The sequence below is a fragment of the Scleropages formosus genome, chromosome 21 (genome assembly GCF_900964775.1).
Source record: "Scleropages formosus chromosome 21, fSclFor1.1, whole genome shotgun sequence".
Lineage (NCBI taxonomy): Eukaryota > Metazoa > Chordata > Actinopteri > Osteoglossiformes > Osteoglossidae > Scleropages > Scleropages formosus.
Genome location: NC_041826.1, coordinates 25,176,186 through 25,192,982, shown reverse-complemented (window position 1 = coordinate 25,192,982; position 16,797 = coordinate 25,176,186). Strand labels below are relative to the sequence as shown.

The 16,797-nt window shown below is 41.5% G+C and overlaps 1 protein-coding gene across 4 annotated transcripts in view; it reads right to left on the bottom strand.

Annotated features, from left to right (window-relative positions):
- The window catches only part of ddr2l (discoidin domain receptor family, member 2, like), a 28,765-nt gene that overhangs the window by 7,931 nt on the left and 4,037 nt on the right, over window positions 1-16,797 (bottom strand). The window contains exons 1-11 of one of the 4 annotated variants that reach the window (XM_018728739.1): window positions 13,888-13,925; window positions 7,555-7,685; window positions 7,307-7,409; window positions 6,973-7,201; window positions 5,047-5,194; window positions 4,020-4,125; window positions 2,789-2,975; window positions 1,857-2,103; window positions 1,569-1,655; window positions 1,267-1,439; window positions 970-1,177 (exon numbers count right to left, since the gene is read on the bottom strand). In XM_018728739.1, the coding sequence (XP_018584255.1) occupies window positions 970-1,177; window positions 1,267-1,439; window positions 1,569-1,655; window positions 1,857-2,103; window positions 2,789-2,975; window positions 4,020-4,125; window positions 5,047-5,194; window positions 6,973-7,201; window positions 7,307-7,409; window positions 7,555-7,612 (1,546 nt within the window). In that variant the 5' untranslated portion in view covers window positions 7,613-7,685; window positions 13,888-13,925. Of the gene's footprint in view, window positions 1-969; window positions 1,178-1,266; window positions 1,440-1,568; window positions 1,656-1,856; window positions 2,104-2,788; window positions 2,976-4,019; window positions 4,126-5,046; window positions 5,195-6,972; window positions 7,202-7,306; window positions 7,410-7,554; window positions 7,686-13,887; window positions 13,926-16,797 lie in introns of those variants that run through there. The other 3 variants (XM_018728740.1, XM_018728741.1, XM_018728738.1) reach the window with 3 other exon arrangements.

Genomic DNA, 16,797 nt, shown 5'->3' with positions numbered 1-16,797 from the left:
ATATCTGTGTATTTCTACTAATGATCTACAACTTTTGTCCACAGAACAAAAGCATTGTAGAATGGTGGTCTTTTGCAATCTTGAGAGATACAGCAATGTTTTTTGAAGAGCAGTTTCATTTCATAAACACCACTCTTGTTTACTTTTTTCTTATAAGACATACATGAAAAGAGACAAGTTCAAGAGATTTCTGCAGGGCCTCTGCTGTTACCATAGGGTTTTTCACCTCCTTCACCACGGTGTAATGCACTCTTGCATATTACCTTTGCAGGACAACCACTTTTTGTGACAGCAGCAACAGTACTGAATTTCCTCAATTTGTATATAATGCTTCTCACTCTGGACCCAGGACTTTATAAATGCCTTTGTAACCTTTTCCAGTAATATGAATTTCTACAGTCCTTCTAAGGTCCTCTGAACTTTCTTTTGATCTGGGTATGGTTCACATAAACAGATCTTTCTTGAGAAGAGCAGGCTGTCTGTCAGTAACCAAACTTTGTGTGGCTATGTGGGCAGGGCACCTCCAATATCATCTCACTGATTGGAATATCTGACTCCTATTAGCACCCAGAAGAGTCATTAGCCTAGAGGGTTGCATACTTTTTCCAGCCTGGACTGTGAACATTTAAATAATGTGTTCAACATTGACCAGAAGTACAATGATTTGTGTAATCAGATAAGTTTAATCAGATTGTACTTGTCAGTTATTGTAACTTAGAAAATATGGTCTGATCTTCAACTGAGTAATTAATGTAGAAATTCAGGCAATTCCAAAGGGTTCCCAAACTTTCCCTTGCAACTGTATTTTCAAATTACAATATAAAACTTTGAACCAGTATATTTACTTCTGTAAAACAGACCTGAAAAGCATGAAACAGCTGGAAATGTAATCTTGGTGTTGAAGTGTATAGCAGAGTCTACATAAGTCCTGACATGGAACAGGCACTTGCGTATCAGGTAATTAATTACCTGAGGTCCTTGTACCCTCCGAAAGCTCAGGCAGCTTACTTCTCAACATAGAGGGGTCTTGGTACTGTGGGTCCAGTAGGAAGACCCTTTCATATGGAGGATCCATCTGAGACACACGGGGAGGCACTGAGGGGGTGTTCAAGATGATGGTGTCACTACTGGAGGAAAGGCGCACTGTCACTTCTTCTTCCAGGATGCGACGGGGAGCCTAGGATGTGGGTGAGGCCCAAATTTGCATACAAACCTGAACTTCTCATGGAGTACAACTTAGAAGTTTAAGTAAAATCCATCCCCTACCTTCTCCAGCACTTTGCAGACATACTGACACCACAGGATCAGAAATATGATCACTACGAGCAGTAGGATGATAGTCACCAGACAGCCAATCAAAATGGAGGTGTTTACATCATCAGAGGTGTCGGTGTTGGCCTGAGTGGTCACTGACGAAGAAGTGGATGTAAAAAGTTCAGCTGTGTTGTAGAAAAAAAGGATGTCTCAGGTTTGTAGGTTTATGTCTCAAGGAACAAATTGATACTGAGCTTTTGACAAAAATACAGAGTTCCTTTGGCCAATATTATTCTTAGATGGCAGGAGATTACCCATTCTTTGTGTGGGTGTGGAATTCTCCACCTTGAGAAATGAAGTAGTCATCAGAGATGGTAGTAGATTAGGGATCACTGTGTCTGCTGTTGGAAGAGAGTATTGGTTACTTAAAATCTTCACAAAGAAAAATGTCAAAGCATTTTACCATTACGCCATGTTCTGAACATGGGGAAAAGTTCTCCACAAACAGTAGTTAATAAACCCTCTCACTAAAACAAAGAGTATAAAGATAAGAAGAAACAGGATTTTCCCATCATGTCTATTTACATTAACCTGCCTCTTACCAGACTGAAAGGCGATTTCACTGAACATCATCCAGGTGTCAGCAAAAAAGAAGCGACACTGCAAAGCCTTGGCAGCCCTCCGGTTGAGGGGCACGGTTACGTAGCGGGCACTGGGGTTGCGATCGTCCAGCACGGTACGGAACTCCACTGTCTGAGGTTCCCAATCTGCCACCAGGCGTGGCTTAAAGGAGCATGACACTGCTGAAAATATCTTCACACCACGGGTGAACATGTTGTTGCAATGAACCTGGAGGTGCATTATGGCCAGGGGACAGAGTCACGTCATAATCACAACCTCACCTTTCTGACGTCCCATAACAATTTAGTTCTCAGTGTAATCCTTCATTGTTATTATTATTATTATTTTACTTTTTATAGAGCGCTCTTCTCACGCAGTGACACAGATGACAATACATCCACAGATGACACTACATTAAATACACATTGCATTTTTTGGAACTTATAAGTTCTAAAATGTTTCCATCTACCCTTCCCTTCACTACTACAAGGTGGATGTAATAACCGAGATGCTGTAATTGTGATGACTGAATTGAAATAGTCAAAATATTAAGTAGTTGCCTATTTTTTTCCTCTCTGTATATGCATAGCATATATATGACATATCCTGTCAGGAACTACTTATTCCTACAGTAAGACATAACCTTCTTTGTTTATACAGGACCTTGCAGACATTTTTTGGTTTACCGATTACATTCGTTAAGTGGGCAATAAATCTATTTGTAATTAATTTTACAAATTTGCCACTGATCTGGAAATTTTGTCATTTCAAAATTGTCAATTTGTTGTTTCTGTAATACTATACAAACCATCACCCACTGTCAACATCTCATGAAGAGTATTAAGAAGAACTTAGGTATGGCACAACTTTGCTGTTTTTATGAACCACAACAGTACAAACTGCAGACGTGTACCTTCATAGAGGTAAAATTGCGTGGTCTGTCGAAAACAAATTCCATTTCCACAAACCCAGGCCCCAGACTCTCGTTTCTCCAGCCCACATAATCATATCCGGGCCATACATGGTACTGGCGGGTCAAGAGAAAATCATCCTGTCCAATCACACCATCCGTCAACTGACCCAATCCCTCAGAAAGTTTCCTAAATGTGGGGAAGAGAATAACATAAAATCAGGTGATCTATGTATTAGACAAACTGATACAGCCTCTCACCTACTTACGACCTATGCGACTTACGACCATCCATACATACATACGACCGAAAAAAAATACTAGATAACTATTCAAAAATAAAGAAAAAAAAAATAAAAATATATATATCACACTTGGTCGTATGTCTGCCAGGGATAACGGCTGCGCGCGTACAATAGTGACTGTCAGAAGATATCCCAGAATTGTGTACATCACAGCATCTCTCAGTTCTCGCTCTCAGTTGCCATTCGGTAAGCATGCATTATTCAAGTAAATCTAACAAATTTTAGGGCTAGATTAAACCATTATTGTATTAAACCCCAAAGAAGGTAAGGAGCAAGAGGAAAAATTCATCCCTTGCTGACAGAATTATAAGTATACTACTGTACTGTGTTTGGTGAAATCATAAAAAGACTAAGAAGGTACAAAAACAAACTGAAGAATCTTTTTTTTTTTTTTAATTAACCATAGAGTGATTTCAAAAAAATGTCAATTCGTAAAAGTGGTTAAACAAAAATGAAATAATCACGATAGAACTTGCATAAAGTAAAAATGATGAAATATGAACTAAATAATCTTAAATAAAGGTTAAAAAACTACAGAATCATATAAAATGTCGATTAAAAAGCTGGTTAATAAATGAGATAATCATGACAGAAACTGAGTAGGACAAAAGAATGTTGTACAGGTATACGTCTTCTACATGCCATGTTAATATACGTCCGACTTGCGTCCATTTCAAGATCCGACTGGTCAGTCAGAACGGAACTCGGACATATGTCAGGGAATGGCTGTACATTCTTTTGAGGTGGGCCAATTGTATACGCATAATTAAAAGACTTAATTCTGTCTTTCCTACAACTGTATTGAGCCACTCTACATGTGCTGCAAAGGAATCGTTCGTTTTTGCTCATGTTCATTGGGATTTGCATCATGAATATGGTTTACAAAGACTAGCACATACTACTCATGATACGTTGAATCTGCAACCTACCTGCGCTTGTGGTAGCCGTCATATGTGGAATCATTAAGATGAGCGATGGGATAGCCAGGTGCTGTCATCATCTGCCCTTCAGGAGAGCTATAAGCAGTGAGGCCATCTTCAGGACAATGAGAATGGGAAACCAGAAGTATTGTTAGAGATCACTGTTATCTTACATAACATAGAACATTAAATAAATGGAAGCATTTGAAATAATTAGCTTAATTTAATTGAAAAAGTGTTTCACTGTAATATATCTGACCAAGAGGGAAAAACCTGGTCCTAATAAACAGGAGTTCACATAAAAAGATAGCTTTGAACTCTGATCTTGGCGACAGCCTCTTTCATTCAATTAAGCATGGTTAAACTGCCCTTCGCTATTTATTCAGCGTATACTTATAATTAATGCATTGCTTAAATTATATATAAAAAGAATCAGGTAAATTATGTGTGTAAAAATGAGTTAGAATACAAATTTATGAAACTTTGTCTAGGTTTTAAAAATTAAATAAGTTCAAGCAAATTTAACATTTTGTGTAAGTTTTCCTAGACTAAACTGCATTAGGTTTTGCATGACCGAAAAGGGGTTTCAACTGACTGGTTAATTCAATTAACACCTAAACTTTGGAAAATTAAAACTGTAGCTGAAAATCAAAAACTAAAAAGTGGAAGTTGCCAGATCCAGGGTTTAAAATTCTTACTGCAACAGAACAGTTTCATCCAGCAATGAAAGAATTTCTTTTTAAAAATTAAGACAGCGTATCATTGCCATCAAGACCCACATAAAGACCATCTTTATAACAAAGGGCTACTAGACAGCATGGGTTACTGGAGGTGGTTCACTAGTACTATTGCTGTTCAGATGACATATCAAAAAGCAAAAAAAACTGCATACTAAACAAGCGAAATGACATGGTGTGGAACTGAAATGACAATGCTCTCAAGTACAGAATTATGAAAAGTGACATTTCCATATGCAATTTATAAGAATCAATGTTGCCATGTTTTCAGTGAGGTATAGTCACTAAGAATAACGTACCATGCCACAGGCATCCATAAAGCTCAACTCTCATGCACACAGTGGCAGGCACTTTGGTGACGGGGATGAGACGAAGGTAGCGTGTGATGATCGGTGGATGCAGGTCCTTGATGACTGAGGCATAGGCGTTTTCGTTTGCCTCTATTACCTGACGCATAAAAAGTCATTATTATTTTTTTTTTTTTTTATAGAGCGCTCTTCTCACGCACTGACACAGAGCGCTTTAACACAAGCATAAAGCAAGAAAAACATATACAAAGACAGTCGACTAATGAGAAGACAGTCGACTAATATTAACATCATACCGCTTTCTTCACAGAGCTACCTTTGCCTGCTTTTTAGTGTACCTAAACACTGCTAGAGCAATTTATTTAATTCATCAGGCAGTGAGAACAACATTTTGTAACATGTCTAGTTGTCATTCATTCATTCATTCATTCATTCATTCATCCATCCATCCATCCATCAATAACTGCTTGTCCAATACAGAATTGCAGCGATTATGAGAAGGAAAGAGTACATTAAATAAATTTTAAATATATATATATATATATATATATATATATTATATCCCCTTGTCTGATCCTTAGTTCCACAACCTAAAATCGAAAGTTGGTTCTAAGTCCTGGGTACAACGTGGTGCAATGATCTCCCTCTGTCCCTGAGACCTGCTGAATCCCTTCCGGCATTCAAGAAGGGTGTCAAAAGTAATCTCATTCTGACCCATCTTCCCTTTCAGCTCACGAAACCTTCATAATTTAATCTTTGAAAACCTCCTACTTCTTATCCTTTCTATTTTTATGTCACTTCAGCAAGTAGCTAATGGAATACATGTACTATGACAATGGCTGTGTCAAACAAATAAAATAGTTTAATAATTGAGAGTATGTATTGCAACTTGCTGTTATGGAATGCACTTTTGTTTATATTGAGCTGTATGTCATTTTGGAAAGAAATATCTGCCAAATGTATAAATGTAAATGTTTCCAGAAAACAGAGGGGATGAAGCAGGGTACACCTTGGACAGTCACATTTTGACATTTGGGTGACAGATTATTATGAAATAAAGTTCACAAGATCACAGCCTATGTCTTATACTCTGCAAAGCATGGCGTTAGAGGTGTTGTGTGCATTATTAATGTATGTTCACCAGTCCTGCTGCAATGAAACCATGAGCAAAATACACTGAACTGCTCCAGTAGAAATTTCCTTGTTGTATGAAAAATTCTATGTTGCTTAGAACTGCTAAGTCACTTTGGAGAAAAATATCAGCATATATTAGCTGTGATATTAACCTTAATCAATGTTTTTAATTGGTTAAGGCTGTCCATGAGATAGGAAATATGAAGTATATAGACAGTGGTGTTACAAAGAAGCATGACCATCTTAATAAAGCAGCTTGAACATCCTACTCCATCCAGTACCTATAACAAAAAAGACAAGTCCAACCATCGCCATTCAAATTCTGCTTGGACATTAGTGGCCTTTGTTTCCAGAGTAATATAGTAGATTTTGTCATAAATTAACCAGACTGATGCTACTGAAAACAAAGTACACATTAATATTACTCATAACAGAATCAATAAAAGCCGGGCTGTATATTTCTTTTGGGCTATTTGTTCTTCAATCAAAAGCAGCGTGCGCTCGCTAAAGACAAAATCCATTTGGGTTTGAGACATCAGGTGTGTATCTCTGTTGTAAAATATTTAAAAAACTGTTGTGGAATTAAAATGACTGCATAACAGACAAAAATATCATTCTACTGAATAATAAGCATTTTCCATGAAAAAAGTATACATTTTCATAAGTGGTCAGTGGGTTTTTTGTTGTACGAGACACTTACATGAGGACTGAATTTGGCAGTATCAATTTCTGGGCTCTTTTTATCATGGCTATTACGTTGCAAAGGCAAAAAAAAACGATAACCTTAATGCCAAGACGATTCTTCCAGGATATCCAGACCACACCATCACGGCTGTAGTCCAGGCGGTACATGCGGGCAAACTCATTCCCTGCACCATGGGCATGTCGGCCCTGAGTACCAATCACAGTGAGGAAGGTCAGTTGCCTGAGGTCCAACTGCAGAAACTGGACATCAGTGGGCTCAAGGGGGCCAGCGGGACACCATGCGCCATCACCCTCCTCTCGATTCATCCTAGTAAGAAAGAAGTGGACAACCTTTGTAGACTCTTATCCTATTTTAGAACAAATGTGTAAAAAATAGATTTAGTATTTTAGGTTTTGCTCAATCTTAACCTACCTGGCATATTGTGGCCCTGTGGTATCATACCACTGACTGGAGGCGGTGATGTCATCATCCTTAATCCTCCCATCCTCCATGCCAAGAGGGTAGCGGCAGTGTGCTGAAACGCAGGCAAAGACATGTCGGACCATACAGAGTTTTCAGAAGAAACGCTGCTAAGAAACATGAAAGCCTTCTCACCCACAAGAAAGTAAGTCATGCATGTGAATATGCATGTATTAACTGGCCAGCTGCCAACCTCATACCTGGATCTATCTGGGCAAGTGCATCACCTTGGAAGACCAGCAACAGGAAAAACAGCATGGTGGTAAGGGGGCGTTTGTGGACTACTGTAGACAGAGACTACATCCTTGTGCATGAAGAAGCCAGAGGGAGACTGAAACAGAGAGACAGACAGAATGTAAAGGAGGTCTAATCTCACTGTGTTTTATGTATGTGAATTACTTTGAATTTAACAGGGGGATGTGGTGGCACAGCGGGTTGGACCGGGTCCTGCTCTCCGGTGGGTCTGGGGTTCAAGTCCTGCTTGGGGTACCTTGCAACGGACTGGCGTCCCAGCCTGGGTGTGTCCATCCCCCTCCAGCCTTACGCCCTGAGTTGCCGGGTTAGACTCTGGCTCCCCGCAACCCCATATGGGACAAGCGGTTTGGACAATGTGCGCGCGCGTGTGTGTGTGTGTGTGTGTGTGTGTGTGTGTGTGTATTTAACAGTATTCAAGCAAAAGACTTGTAAGATAAATATCCTGGTGTTTAAACTGGTGAACAGTTGTAAATCACTCATTAAAAGCATCTGTGAAAATTAATAATTTTTTTGGTATAGCAGGTATCATAATGGTTAGAGCTGTCAACTTGTAATCAAAGAACACAAATTTGGGCGGCACGGTGGAACAGCGAGTAACGCTGCTCTCTCACAGTGCCTGGGTGGTGCGAGAGGACATGGGTTTGATTTTCCCTGCTCAGTCTGTGTGGAGTTTGCATGCTCTCTGTGTCTGCATGGGTCTCCTCCGGGGGCTCTGGTTTCCTCCCACACTCCAAAGACATGCTGGTCAGGTTCCCCCATAGTGAGTGATTGAGAGAGTGTGTTTCACTGATGTATGGATGAGTGGCACATTGTGAGTAGTTTATCTAGCAACGCAAATCACCGCAGTGAATAAGGTGTGTGGGCTGATGACACTACATCATATCCACTGGAAGTCACTTTGGAGAAAAGTGTCTGCTAAATAAATAAATGTAAATTTGAATCTCAGCTACCACTACAGTACACTTGATCAAAGTACTTACCCTGAATCAATCCAGTAAAAATTTCTCAGCTCTATCAATGGAAAAATCATAGCATGTAAGTAGCTTTGTAAACAAAACTAACATTGTAAGTATCTTTGAACAAAGGTGTCACCTAAATAATTGTTAACTTGTATCAGGTTACAAAAATTCTATTAATGAATTTTCAAAGATAAAAATATTTGCTACTTAACTCACTTTTAATTCTGTTTTCTTCATGTTCTAGTTTCAGAAATATCTTTGTAGAATGAAAATTATGTGTTTCTGCCTTTTCTCAATAGACAGTATACACACACACACACACACACACACACACACACACACACACACACACACACACCATCTGAACCGCTTACCCCATACGGGGTCACAGGGAGTCGGAGCCTAACCCAGCAACACAGGGCGTAAGGGGACACACCCAGGACAGGATGCCAGTTCGTCGCAAGACACCCCAAGCAGGACTTGAACCCAAGACCCACCGGAGAGCAAGACAAGGGCCAACCTGCTGCGCCACCGCACCCTCCTTCAATACACAGTAGTGAAAGTCAAAAGCTCGGATGATGTTGCGAAGGGCAACTGTTTCACTCTCCTCTGGCACCTCATGTGTGTAAAAAGACCAAACACAAGGTGGTGAAAATTACATTATTTATTTTGTTATTTTAACAGACAATGTATCCTGCCTTATGCCTAATGTCTCCAATATAGAAGACGACATTCATCCTGGACAGGATGAGCTATTGATGACAAAAGAATAAAGTCTTACAGTGAAACAATTAATTGCAGTTTTATTTGATGTTTTAACAGAAGTGAATAAATTTAGGTGAATAAATCTGAAGTGAATAAATTTATGGATTAAGATGTATTATTAAATTTTATTGTCTATTGTCTGAACTTACTGAGAGTTCAAGTTACAAAGACTTCCCTTTTCCCTACCATTCCTTCTGCTTCCCTACTTGATTTTGTTTTAAAAATGAAATCTTTGTAGAAAAGGATCCATGAATTAAATGAAATACACCTGCCTTTTTTGTCTATTATAAGAAGAGCCTGAAGAGAATCTCTAAATCATCCTATTAGATCAAGACTGGTTATCAGCCCTTTGTAGGGAACAAAGTTCCTTTATATGTGTGGGATGTATTTTGATTCAAAGTTTTGCACTGCCTCCCTATGTCTAATAAGAATAGCTAGGATTTCCCCTGCAAGACCATACCCTGGTCCTCCAGTGCATCAGACAGTTTAGGAGCATAATGGAGGATAGCCTTGGGAGAATGTATTAAAAAGTCTTTCACCTTAAATGCTAATCTCTTTACAGCATACCATCCCCACTCCAACCCAGCCTTAGTCCTTCTGCATCCTCATCACATTCCACCAAAATTAAAATCCTTCCTACCCTCTTTCTTCTTCTTTGCAGTCTTAACCTCCATGCCATCAACTGCAAAATTCTGCCATTTCTCCACAAAGCCACTAATGTCCTCCTTTCAACCCTACCCACCTGGTTCTCCTTTTCCTAGCTTGCAGACCAGCAATTTCAACTTCAGCAGATACACAACATGCCAAAAGAACAAAAATGCCATTACCAGTTTACAAGGAGCTCCTACATTCTTTTCACTCTGCTGTTTTTTAGCAAAAAAAAAAAAAAAAAGACTTTCTCCAGAACAACCTACCCTGCTGTGAAAAATCCCTAATGATTTTTCACCAGTATCTTCTTTTTCCTCCACCATCCTTCATCCACCCTCACTGCTGATGATTTTGCTTTATTCTTTACAGACAACATGCATTCCATCACCAACAGGTTCTTGGCGTTCATCAACCACATCCATCCAAGAACTCTCAACAAAGTCTTACTCTATTTATTTCTACCCCTTTAGGTAAGTGAGATCTCTCACCTCCTCCTCTTACACTGAGCCACCACACCCTCCCTTGAGATTATCCCTTCCTCTCTTACAGCTGATTTCTCCACAACTAATATCTGTTATCTGATTTCCTCAGTCTCCTCTGATTGCTTGTCATCTGCCCTTAAAACTGCTCAGGTATTTCTGGAGTTATAACATACATGACTTGCGACCATCCGGACTTACAATGGCTATCCCATAAACCTTGTATTATTTTCAAGCCCTAGTGATTGGACATAACACTGACATAACATAATGACAGCCGCTCCATCTTCCGTATGATAGCACCAGCTGGCTGTACTGCTGAAAGGCACTCACATTTGTGAGTGTTTGGGTGTCAAGTTTCAGCTGTATTTTTTTAATAAATCTTTTTGTTCATGGTTCCATTCAAGTTACTTTCCATTTAAAATGGCTAGCAAGCAAAAAAAGTGTGTTCCAGTAGTGATAGAAAGAAAAAGCAGAAGACAATAGATTTAGAAACAAAAGTGAAATAATGGAACAACAAAATCTAATTCTAATAATGAAGTGCATTTATAAATATTTTATAATAGTATTATTTAAAACTGAATACATGACATTAGAGAAAGACATGAAGCCCTTACACAGCATAGCATCGATGCATGTAAATTGTCCTTATCATTCATACAACATAACAGTAATTTCCAACTTAGGACAAAGTCTACTTACTACAGGGTTAGCTGTAACAGAAACCTACTGTAAGCCAAGGACCACCTGCACTTGGACATCTCTACAACTGATCACCACCTACAGCTTACATTTATTTATTTAGCTGACATTTTTCTACAAAGAAACTTACAATATTAATCAACCTAAAATTATTTACCCATTTGTACAGCTGGGCAATTCTTTTTATTGGAGCAATTGAGGATAAGTACTTTGCTCAGGGGTGCTACAGCAAGTGGTGAGATTTGAACCTCCAGTCTTTAGGTCCCAAGGCAGCAGCTATCACCACTACACCACCAGCTGTCCCCTACTTAATCTTTCTAAGACTAAAATGCTCCATCTTCCAATGGCTCCATCCACACCCTCTTTATCACAGCGGATAATTCACTCATTTCACCATCTTAATTAGTCAAGAGCTTGGGAATAAAAATTGACTTTAGACCTCTGCTTCTTTCAACACACTGAAGTCACACTGGAATATTCAAAATGGAAAGTCCATAGATTCCGTTTTGGCTCTAATGTGATGAAATGAGCTTCCTCTATTTCACAGAAATGCTGATTCACTTTCATTTACATTTACGTGTATTCATTTAGCAGATGCTTTTCTCCATACCAACATACATCTCATAGAAAATGCAATGTGTGCATTACCTTAGGAGAAAGAGACACAGCTGCAGATGTGTGACTCTTAAGTACAGTTAGTTACAGCTAACTACCCAGCGCGAAGTCAGAGACTGCTGTGCTCTCATCTTCACGGAAACATGGCTCAACGACAGCACTCCGGACGCAGCCATTCAGCTAGTCGGGCTAACTGCGCATCACGCCGACAGGATTGCCTCACTGTCTGGTAAGACTCGCGGCAGTGGTCTGTGTGTTTATACAAACAACGAATGGTGCGGAAATACTGTTGTAGTCTCTAGCTACTGTTCGCCGCTGTTGGAGTTCATGATCGTTAAGTGCCGGCCATACTATCTGCCCAGAGAGTTTACCACCGTGCTCATTGTCGCAGTATACATTCCACCTGGCGCTAACGCAAAGGAAGCGCTAAACAAACTCTACGGGGCTATCAGCAGTTTACAGACAGCATATCCCGACTTTAACCACGTCGATCTGAAATCAGTTTTGCCAAAATTTCACCAGCATGTCGACCTCGCAACCCGTGGTACCAACACTTTAGATCTCATTTACACAAACATTCCTGGTGCCTACAAGGCTGCACCCCGCCCCCACCTCGGCTACTCGGACAACATCACTGTTATGCTAATCCCTGCATATAGACCACTCCTGAAACGTGCCAAACCAGTCCTGAAACAGGTGAGAACCTGGTCTGAGGGGCCATCTCAGGACTTCAGGACTGCTTTGAACACACAGACTGGAAGATGTTCAGAGATGCTGCAACATACCATAACATCACAGACTTGGAGGAGTACGCAGAACCAGTGACTGGCTACATCAGCTAGTGCATAGATGATGTGACTTCCTTCAAGACCATCACCACACGTGCAAACCAGAAACCGTGGATGACTGCCGAGGTGCACTCACTGCTGGAAACCCAGGACACTGCCGTCAGGTCTGGTGACAAGGCAGCGTACTTCACAGCAAAGGCCAATCTGTCCCAGGCTATCAGAGAGGTGAAGCGCAACTATGCAGGAAGAATCCACTGTCATTTTCTAAACTCCAAAGACACAAAGCGCATGTGGCAAGGCATTCAGGTTATCACAGGCTACAAAGCTTCATCACTTGTCTGTTATGGCGATGCCTCGCTCCCAGACACTCTGAATGGTTTCTATGCACGGTTCGAAGCACAAAACAACATGCCACCAGGTAAGGCCACCCCAACTCCCACCGACCAGGTACTTTGTCTGTCTGCTGCAGATGTCAGGAAGACTCTTTCCAGAGTCAACCCACAGAAAGCTGCGGGCCCTGACAACATGCCTGGCCGGGTACTCAGGGAATGTGCTGTTCAGCTTGCGGATGTCTTCACAGACATCTTCAACATTTCCCTGATCCAACCTGTTGTCCCTGTGTGCTTCAAGACCACCACAATCATCCCTGTGTCAAAGAAATCATTGGTGTCCTGTCTGAATGACTACCGACCGGTTGCACTCACACCTATCATCATGAAGTGCTTTGAGCGGCTAGTCATGAAACACATAAAGAGCAGTCTTCCGACCACACTGGACCCATTCCAGTATGCCTACCGTCCCAACCGTTCAACAGAAGATGCTATATCTGTTGCCATCCACCTTTCCCTCACCCATTTGGACAAAAACGACAACTATGTAAGGATGCTGTTCATTGACTTCAGTTCAGCATTCAACACAATCATCCCTCAGAAACTGATTACAAACCTGAGCCTGCTGGGTCTGACTACCTCCCTCTGCAAATGGATCCTGCACTTCTTGACTGGGAGACCTCAGTCTGTCAGGATCGGCAATACCACCTCCAGCACCACCACACTGAACACCGGCGCTCCTCAGGGCTGTGTGCTCACTCCACAGCTGCTTACCCTACTGACTCATGACTGTGCCACAAAGTTCAGTTCAAATAATATCAAGTTTGCTGACGACACTACAGCTGTGGGCCTCATCAGCAACAATGACGAGTCAGCATACAGAGAGGAGGTGACCCAGCTCACAGGATGGTGTAAAGACAACACTATCTCTAAATGTTGACAAAACTAAAGAGACAATTACTGATTTCACGAGGACCCAAGCAGACCACTCACCTCTGCACATCAATCGAACAGCTGTGGAGAGAGTCAAAAGCTCCAAGTTTCTTGGTGTGCACATGACAGAGGACATCTCCTGGACCCTGAACACCACCTGCCTAACCAAGAAGGCCCAGCAGCGTCTCCATGTCTTACGGAGGCTGAAGAGAGTGAAACAAAACAAAATCTTCTTGAACAAGGTAAAAAAAAAAAAAAAGGTGTTTTATGAAAGACAATAACCTGATGTAATGAAACTTCTCAGAGCATTAGACATTCTCTTTTATCACACTTACTCGCTTCTACTACTTGCTTGCCCTGGTCAGGGTCGAAATGGTGGAGATTATCCCACAAAGCACTGGGTGCAAGGCTGGGAGTGTACACCTTATATTGGATGCCAGCCCATTGCAGGGTAGCCACACATACACACACTCACCTATTCACACAATGTGGGAAATTTATTAGTACCCCAAGGAAACCCACAAAGACATTCAGAGAACATGCGTGCTTCACACTGACAGGCTCCAACTCGAATAAACATCTGAACAGCCCTGGTGCTGAGAGGTGGCAGTGTTACCTGCTGTGCCACCGTGGCACCCTCCTTTAGCACAGTTTTAGCATAATTCCCCACAAAACTGTTGATCTCACACATAACAGTGCAAGACACTAGCAAAGTGTGTACTCAACTAAACAAATTTGCCTTGACATCTTGGGAATGCTGATGCAGTCCAATTTACGGTCAGCATGTTTTTGAGAGTGACTAAATTCAGTGCCTCGGTTGTATATTGTACAGTATATCCAACCTTCACATAAAGTACCACACAATGGGGGGAAAAAAAAGAATAAACAGCTTATGGAAATGTATCACTTATTTTTCATGCAACAGGCTTATAAATTCAGCACATAATTTCTGCCTATTTCGCAGTTACTGTACTTCCATAAAAGTGCTTTACATGCTACTGACAATGCACGCCGTCAACCCCAGAGGTGATTCTGGCAACAGAACCCAGCTCCAATCCCTGGTTATCAGTTCAGCATAGTCATCAACAGAATAGCAGTAAACACAGACCACTTAATGGCAGCATTTAAGAAAATTACAGTATACATACATTTCCTCACAACTTATTTCACCTTAATAATCACCAACTCTTTGCTCTGCTTTGGCTGCTTCCCATCGGCTTTCGAAACTGCCCTCATCTCACCACTGTTAAAGAAATTCTCTCTGGTCCCAAACTCATTTCACAACTACAGACCCATCTCTACAACAAGCAACCTGGAACCACTTATCTGTATTCCTCACCCAGAATGATCTCTCTAGTGCTCTCTAGTCAGGCAGAACTGTCTCCTCTTCGACCTTGTCTGCAGCATTTGACAGTGTCAACCACTGGATTCTACTCTTCAGTCTTGGACAGCATGCCAAAGGAACATCACTGAAATGGTTCTAGCCCTACCTATCAGGTAGGTCTTGCCATAACGTCTGGTGTTTCACAGGGCTCGGTGCTGGGCCTCTTAATTTCTACAGAGGTCTCCTCCTTCAGCACTGTTATTGCCTCCTGTTCATACTTACTTAGCTAATGCTCTTCCCCAAAGCAACTTACAATTTTTTACTCATTTATACAAGAAGATCATTTTACTGGAGCCATTTAAGGTAAGTATCCAGCTCCAGAATACTACAGCTAGATGCAGGATTCAAACCTACAACCTTCAGGTGCAAAGGCAGCAACTTTAACCACTACACTACCACCTGCCTATGGAGCCACCTACCACTGCCACACCACACCACGATACCCAGCTCCTCTGTTTCCCCGGACAACCAGACACTTCCTCATGCATCGCCACTCGCCTCTCAGACATCCCTGACTGGATGTCTGATCACCACCTACGAATCAACCTCTCCATAGCAGAGTTCCTTCACATCCCAGCTGGTTCATTCTCCTGTTGTGAACTCCCTATCAAACCGAATAGCTTGTCTGTTTCACTTACTTCAATGATTAAGAGTCTGGGAGTAATGATCAACTCAAGTCTTTCTTTGAACATATCAAAGCCATAATCTGTTCCTGCAGATACAATTCTGTGGATTTTATGCAGAATGTATGTTGCATATAGGTCAGGGTGATGTCCCACATAGACTACTATAACTCTTTCCTATCTGGTATTCTGTCATCAAACCTGTACACACACACATTTTCAGAACCGCTTGTCCCTTACGGGGTCACGGGGAACCGGAGCCTACCCGGCAACACAGGGCGTAAGGCCGGAGGGGGAAGGGGACACACCCAGGACGGGACGCCAGTCCGTCACAAGGCACCCCAAGCAGGACTCGAACCCCAGACCCACCAGAGAGCAGGACTGCGGTCCAACCCACTGCGCCACCGCACCCCCCAAACCTGTACAGTTGATACATAATTCAGCAGCACAAGTTATATTTGACCTGCCAATGCATTCCCACATATCCCCTTTCATCTTTCTCCATTGGCTTCCTGTGGCTGACAACATCAAAGTCAACTTTACTGTCAAGACTCTGATTACGGCCAACAAAACCATCAATGGTCCTGCTTCCCTATAACTACCAGACCTGATCACTCGCTATGACTTAAGCGATCTGTTACGCTCCTCCACCTTTGTCCATCTGGTGATCACACACAGAAAAGGCCCAAAATCAAAAGATTTTTGATTCTGGCTCTGATTTGGTGGAATGACCTCCCTCTCTCGCACAGAACTGCTACATCTCTCTTAACATTCAAGAAGACTCCCTTTTCCTCTGATCTCCTTTGTGAACATGTTATTTGTTTAATAATTTTTAATATTTTGTTTAACCTTTCAGAGAGGTGCGGTGGCACAGTGGGTTGGGCCACAGTCCTGCTCTCCGGTGGGTCTGGGGTTCAAGTCCCGCTTGGGGTGCCTTGTGACAGACTGGCGTCCCATCCTGGG